The 7,392-nt window shown below is 30.5% G+C and overlaps 1 protein-coding gene across 1 annotated transcript; it reads left to right on the top strand.

Moving 5' to 3' along the window:
- The first annotated feature begins 3,386 nt into the window (after positions 1-3,386).
- On the top strand, positions 3,387-7,137 carry LOC136209806 (nudix hydrolase 25). Its single transcript, XM_066001397.1, has 6 exons — positions 3,387-3,712; positions 5,032-5,082; positions 5,930-6,022; positions 6,144-6,238; positions 6,656-6,770; positions 6,852-7,137. Exons 1-6 carry the CDS (start codon positions 3,647-3,649, stop codon positions 6,954-6,956), a joined length of 525 nt encoding a protein of 174 aa, XP_065857469.1. The 5' UTR covers positions 3,387-3,646; the 3' UTR covers positions 6,957-7,137.
- Positions 7,138-7,392: the final 255 nt, after the last annotated feature.

Here is a 7,392-nt window from a genome sequence, read left to right as displayed (position 1 = left end):
AACGTATAAAATGAGTCAAATTTAACTCTAACTTTAAGTTTTAAGAAAAGTAGCCATATATTATTGAAAATTAGAAAAAACAATTTGTCTTATATTTAACTGTCATGTCAGACCTTCTAAATATTAATTATGTCTAATATATTTAGTGTATTACTAATAAAATTATAAAATTCTATTAAAATGCTAAAAACTATCGTGTTACTAATATAGTTATAAAAAACCAACAAAAAATGTACCAAACTGTTTCAATTTATCGACAAACTTGTTTGGAATGTCCGATGTAATAGTTAAATAGTCAAATCCGTCTTTATAAATTTTCGATAACATAAAGCTAAAATTGACCTTATTTTAAAATGTTAGGATTAAATTGGTATTAAGATTAAATATAGTCCTTGTCTCATTTTTTCTATAAATGAACAACTACCTTAAAAAAAAAAAACCTTTTTAAACCTGATTGACTTTTGGAATATGAATTTGTATTCTCTAATTTTTTTAAGGTTAAATTTAAAATAAAACTCATTTGGTTTCACTAATTTTCAGATAAAGGACTATGATTTACTTTTTTTTCAAAATAAGGACTGAGGTTTTCAACTTTAGCAAAATAAAGACTTTTTCGATTGATACTATATTAAAATCACAATTGACGACTTCAAAAATGACATATTTTAAGAACTACTAATATTCTAAGCAACTTTAATTCTTTAACTTTTTTTATTTTGAGATTATTTAGATGATGTTTGGTAAAGAGAGAGAAAGTTAATGTTAGAGAGAGAAAGTTCCAAAAAAAAATTTCGAAAATCGAAAATATAGTTCCATAGCAAATATGACATTGAACAACTTTAATTCTTGAAAATTTTCATTCTCAGATCGTTAAAAATGGTTTTAATAGCATTAATGCAAAAGGTCATTGTTTTCTAAAAAGTGTTTTTAATAAAAAGTAAACTACAATCATTTATCTGAAAATTAGTAAAATTATATGGATTTTATTTAAAATTTACCTTTTTTTAAGAAAGATAACTTTTATTCTTTTATTATTCGCTAGTAAAGCAATCCAAAAGTAAAACGTAAACGTACCTCGGAGGATATAATTAGTTGATCAATTATTAATATTTATTAAAATTGTAATTAATTATTGTGCTTAATATAAATATATTTTAAATTAATCAATAAATAAATTATAAAAATAAAAATGATAATACATAAATTAATAAAAATGATGTAAATAACTAAATAAAAATTAAAAATCATAATTTATTGAACGAAGTAAAATTTTATTCTTTCGAAAATAATATTATAAAGATAAAAATAATATTAAAGGAGCAAATGTTTTATGGAAATAAAAAAATAATTTTGTGAACAGTAAATAAATATAAACAATTATTCATAAAAAAATTTCAAAAATACTACTGTTTTTATATAAAAAAAAATTAAAAGCAAATAGTTGTATAAATCCAATTCATACGGTTTGGAGTGAAACGCTAAATGATGCTTTGAAAAACTTAAACACTTCTTTAATGTATATAAATTATGGTAAATAATTTATTAATCACAATCTTTTTAACTAACACACTATTTAGTCCGTATATTTTGAGGTTCCTATCTTTTATCAGTATTAACCCTTTGGTTATTCTACCTATATTTTTTTTAATTTTTAACCGTTATATTTGGTATAAACAGACAGATAGAAATTAACAGATTAACATATTCATTTTGTGGTTGTCTTGAAAGTTAAGGTATGTTCCGTTAAAAATATAAAAGAATAGATAGAATGACCAAAGAGTTAATATTGATAAAAGATAGAGATTTATAATGTATTTTTTAAAATAGAAAGACTGTTAGGGGAACAAATTATTTACCCTTTAATTTATCTAACTTAAAAATTCAGAAATTTAAGAATAAATTTTAAAAAAAATAGTATATGGGAGGAGTGAAGATGTTATTTCGAAAATTGTACTGGCGATGATGATGATTAATGTGCATCATGTGATGGGAAAAAAAAGATGCTTGGTCCACTTCATTGCAATCCCTTTCCTTCTGTACAAATTCTGAAAGTCAACGCCTTCTCTCACCCTCACCCACTGCTTTTTTCTTCCCATTTTGTCACTTAGTGCTTTTTTGAACCTAATTTTCTTCTCCGCGTGTTCTTTCATTGACTCATCACCTTCTTCAGGTTTTCTGCTATCATGCGCTGCTTCCTTCGCTTATTATTAACTGCGGGACTCTTCACCACCTTATCCTACGTCCTACTTTTTCCATCCTCCACCACATCTACGTTACGGCTATAAACTTGCATTGCGTCTCATTATCTTCTCAACTTATTTAAATTGTTATATTAATTGTTTTTTTGAAACAGTTATAATGATACTCCTGAGTTTATTTATAATGATACTCCTGAATTTATTTGTAGTAATTGGGTGATATTCATAAAGTGATTAAATGTAAACTGGAAAATAAAAATAATTTAACAAATGAATTGTCGAATTGACATTGAGAAATCTCATTTTTGAGTTGGATTTTGTATATTTTTGTCTGTGATTCCTAATGATAAGTCCTCTTCTTATACTATTAATATTCTGTTAATAACTCCTTTCAATCTTTTTCTACATTCAATATATCCACTGTTCATAAAGCAAGGCTTACATCTACTATCTTCTATTGATCTCCTATTACAACCATTCCACTCTGACCATCATCATGTACTGCTTATATTTAATTGGTCAACTAGAAATTTTAGCCGGATCAATTGGTAAATTATCTAATTGGTTACCAATTGATCCGAAATTTACAAGTACACATAAAATTTGGTGGAAAGAATAATTAATCAAATAATTACAATTTCAAACTATAATTTTGATAAAATTATCTAATTGACTTGAATTGCACCAAATTACACAATTTGAGTCAATTAAGATAATTAACCACGAAATTGGCACAAATTAAAATAAGGATGTAATAAAATGACATGATTAATTTTTTAAATTCATATAACGGAACACAACTGGATAACAAATTAAAATATATATCATTTTAAGCAAATTCAGATATAAATAAATTCAAGGTATCAAAAGACAAATTTAAACAAATTACGTAATTTCAACGAGATATTTTATAAATTCAGGATCAATCCGACTATCTAATGGATTAAGCCTAAAAAATTAACAAAGGATCATATATATAAAATAATAAAAATTAAAAAAAAACTCCAGGTTTTAAAATAATGATTTTTCTTTTCAAAAGAAAAAATAATGATTTTATATATAAATCGCACAAATGAAGGGAGAGTGCAGGATACGAGTAATAAGGGCGTGCGCACGGTAAGATTATGAAATGCAATTAAATTAAGAGATCTGCTTTAATTAATGCGTCCACTAATAAAGTAAAAAGAACCTGGGAAGTGAAGGAAGTGCGCAGGATAAGGGATGAGAGATGGCATCCTCTTTTCACTTTCTTTCTTTCACTTTCAAAGGATTGTTTATAAGAGTCAGACATTATTTGTGATAGTCAGCGTCACTCATTCCCATAAAACCACCTTTTCTTCTCTCTAAAATCTCTCCCTCTCCATTCTCACGCACTACTGACGCACACCACACCATTTACTCTCCTTCCAATTCTCTCTTTCTGGTTCTGTTAATCAAGAAGGCTGCAAATGGATGGTCTGCCTTCTGGTTATCGCCCCAACGTTGGCGTCTGTCTCATCAACGCTGATAACCTGGTAATTCATTTCTCTTCTGGACTGGAGGATCACTTTTTCATTGATTGCTCAGATTCTCACTATATACACTTGCGCATCTATAATTTCTTGAGTTGTGTATTTATTATGAGCGGTCGGTAGACTTGTTTGTCTACTTGTGTTTGTTTGTTTCTTTTGAATATATTTTTTTCTGGTTTCATCAGTTTATTTTATTTTATCTTTTATGAAAATGATTAGAGAAAGAGGTCAAGGACCTAGTTTGCGATTTTAGTTTTTTGAATATGATCTGACAGTGACTGAATTTAAATGGAGGATGATCTGAAATTATGGACTGTGATCATGAGCTAATTAATATATGAAATTAATTTTGAAAAATAACGTTTAAGTTGATAGAAAAATTGGATATGTTTGTATTTCCTTCATCGATATCTATTTCGTTAAATTTGATTGAACTCGGAAATTGGGAATCACGTGTGATGTTTATTCCTTCCCTAAAATTATCAATTGAAACGGTTATAGCCACAAGCTGAGCTATTGGGGGTTACTAGGATCTTGACTGCTAGAGTGGTATACAAATTTGTGATCGTCCAGTGTCTGCTAGCTCATGGTAATAGTGTGTTATGCACTCACCTGCAAATCTAGGTAACTTTGTACTTACTAGTATAATCAACATCATTTTGGAGAAAACTTAATTATTTTGTCAAGTGACCTGTAAACGGGATCACTTCTCCTCCAGGAATCAGCTATCTTATATTACTTGTCAAATGTGTACATTTGCTCCTTATAATCCAGTAGTGGCTGTTAGATTACAATTAGTCAGCCTCAGTCAGCTGGCAAGGACTTGTTAAGCATTCACCTGGACTTAATGTGATTTGATCCTAAAATTTTGGTGGAAATTCTATGTTTTAACAATTGTGATTTGGAAAAATGAAAAAGAAAAAGAAGTGCACATGATCTGTGTGGATGAAATTTCGGTGGAAATTCTATGTTTTAACAAAAATTCTATGCTTTTCATATATAGTTATGTTTCTTAGTGCTCAAAACGATTATGGTCAAAGCCTTGTGGTGTTTAAATGCGGCGTAAAAACACACTGTGACCCGTTTGGTTAGCTACAGTATGGGGCGTCATTAGTACGACCATTGACTGCTTATAGGCTTACTAGGAAACTTGTATTATCAGTAATTTCTAATTCTTAGTCAATTGTCTAGTATTCGATTGATGAAGAAGTTTATCAGGAAAAGGTCTATATGGTCAAAATATGTTCTTGCTTTTTAAGTAATTTTTTCTTTTTCGTTTTAGGTTAGAGAAGAATTTATAATATACTCTATTTTACTTGCAGATTTTTGTGGCATCTAGATTGAACGTTCCAGGAGCATGGCAGATGCCTCAGGTGGTAAAAATTTGCATATTGCTTTTGCTTTGAACTTATCATCTTTAAATGTGCAGAAGATTGTTTAATCCATAGCATTTTCTTTGATCGGTAAACTTACAGAATCTGCCATTGATATGCAGAGGAAATTTTTTATTTATGCTTTGCTCTGATGACAAATTGCTTTGACATTTATGCTTTGTCTACCTAGCCAATCAAATTTATAAATTTATGTCAATTCCATAGTCTCTTATTCGTCCTTGCCTCAAAGGATTGTCCCAATGGTAAAACCGTTAACTTTAGTATGAAATGACATCTTTGTCAAAAGCGTCCCTTGCTAATAAAATTCTGAAATCAAGTAGCTTGAAATTCTTTCGACATGGCATGCTGCACTTGTTTTGCTCTATCATATAGCAATAGATATAATTAGTATCTTTCTCAAAATTAAAAAAGAGCAAAGTTTAGCACCTTTCCTCCTCTAGTATGTTTTGACTGTGTCTGTTATGGCCTCAAAGAAAGCCTTTGCTGGATGTATAATATACCTTCTAACTGTATTTCATGTGAAGAGGTAACATTTTTGGCATAGAATGTTGGTTATTTATGAGCACATCATACTATGTGTTTGTCTGCAAGTAAATTACCTTACAGTTATGAAGACTTCTAGAGAAGCATTGGTTGGTTCCTGACGCTAAATTTACATCGGCTCCCTGAAAGTTTGATTACACCAACTCTGCATTTAGTTTTGAGACAGAGAATTTCTTTCCTTTGAAACATATTATGTTTTTTTGGCATCATATAATGCTCTCAACATTCTTGGTTTGTTACCTTGTTGCTAAGCTTGTTCATTTTTTTTTTTTTTTTGTCTTAGGGTGGTATAGAAGATGGCGAAGAGCCTAGAGCTGCAGCTGTTAGAACATTGCAAGAAGACACGGGGATAAAATCTGCCGAAATTATTGCTGAGGTCTGTAATTGATCATTGCCTAGAGTAATATCCTTTGAGTTTATCTTTTGAACACTAGTAGAGACCTAATATCTCTTGATTGACAAATCATTCTTCTAATTTGTACCCTATGTATTGACAGGTACCAAATTGGCTAACTTATGACTTTCCTCCTGCTGTGAAGGCCAAAGTCAATCGTCTTTGGGGAGGTGAATGGCATGGGCAGGCACAGAAATGGTGCGCTTCTCTCTCTCTGCAATCTAAAAATTTAGAAATGTTCCATATTTAAATGCGCAATTATACTGGTTGATGATTTTGGTTGGTATTATGTATGTGCTAGCCCCAAGAGTCAAATCTCCTAGCAACATTTAAAATATTAATCTTTGAGGGTTTCTGTTGCCATATTTGAAGCTCAGAAGGATTTGTGATAAACTAGTATGCCCTTGTCTGCATTTTAGGCTCACCCCCTTTATTTTTGCTTCATCCTTGATTTCTTGCATAGTGTGCTCAGAATCATTACTGAATTGCTAACAATAAGTTAATTTGGAAAGGAAAAAGAAACGGAATGTGAAAGAGAGGAACTGTTGCATTGTGTCGATTCCTCCAACATATAATTTGAGGGGGGGATGAAACTGAGTTGTGGAAAATTTACAGGTTTCTCATGAGAATGATGCAAGACGACAGTGAGATTAACATGGGAGAGAATGCTGAAATGGATCCGGAATTTTCAGAGTGGAAGTGGGCGAGCTCCGAGGAAGTTATTGAGCAGGTATGATGCCCCAAATTTTTTAAAAAGAAGTGTATGTGTATGTTGAAGGCTTACTAAGACATGGCAAGTAATTGATTGCAGGCTGTGGAATACAAGAGGCCAACCTACGAGGAAGTTGTGAAAACCTTCAGGTCTCACTTAAGTGAGAATGGAATTACAGCTAAATGTAAATCATCAAAGTGGTGAAATTTTTTGGGTGTTCTTTTGTAGGCTTCTACATGTTTCTTATAGTGATGAATTGGGTGCAGTGGGACTTTTTTTTTTTTTTCTGTAAAATGTAAATGAATGTGGGAGATGGAATTTCCAATTTAGATGATCGCTTAATTGTAATAAAAGTATGTGCAATCAAATATCATGGTTTTGTGCATGACAGCAGTATTGAAATTTCAGCTACTAATCCTTGCTGCACTAAACTTGAAATAGAAAGTAGAGAATTAGAATTATCATATCCAATATGGTTTAATTTGGTTATGTTTCTTCGAGTATAATTGAGTTATTGATCCAATAGATGCAGGGCTTTCAAATTTTTCTAGGAGAAGTTAGGAATAGAAGGGAAACTACTACTTTTTTTTTTTTTTTGAAAGAACTAAAGAATTTTATATAGAAAGAATATCAGTACAAA

This window comes from Euphorbia lathyris, chromosome 10 (assembly GCF_963576675.1).
Source record: "Euphorbia lathyris chromosome 10, ddEupLath1.1, whole genome shotgun sequence".
NCBI classification, from domain to species: Eukaryota; Viridiplantae; Streptophyta; class Magnoliopsida; order Malpighiales; family Euphorbiaceae; genus Euphorbia; species Euphorbia lathyris.
Note: the sequence above shows the minus strand (reverse complement) of the source record. Positions and strands in the feature narration are given on the sequence as shown.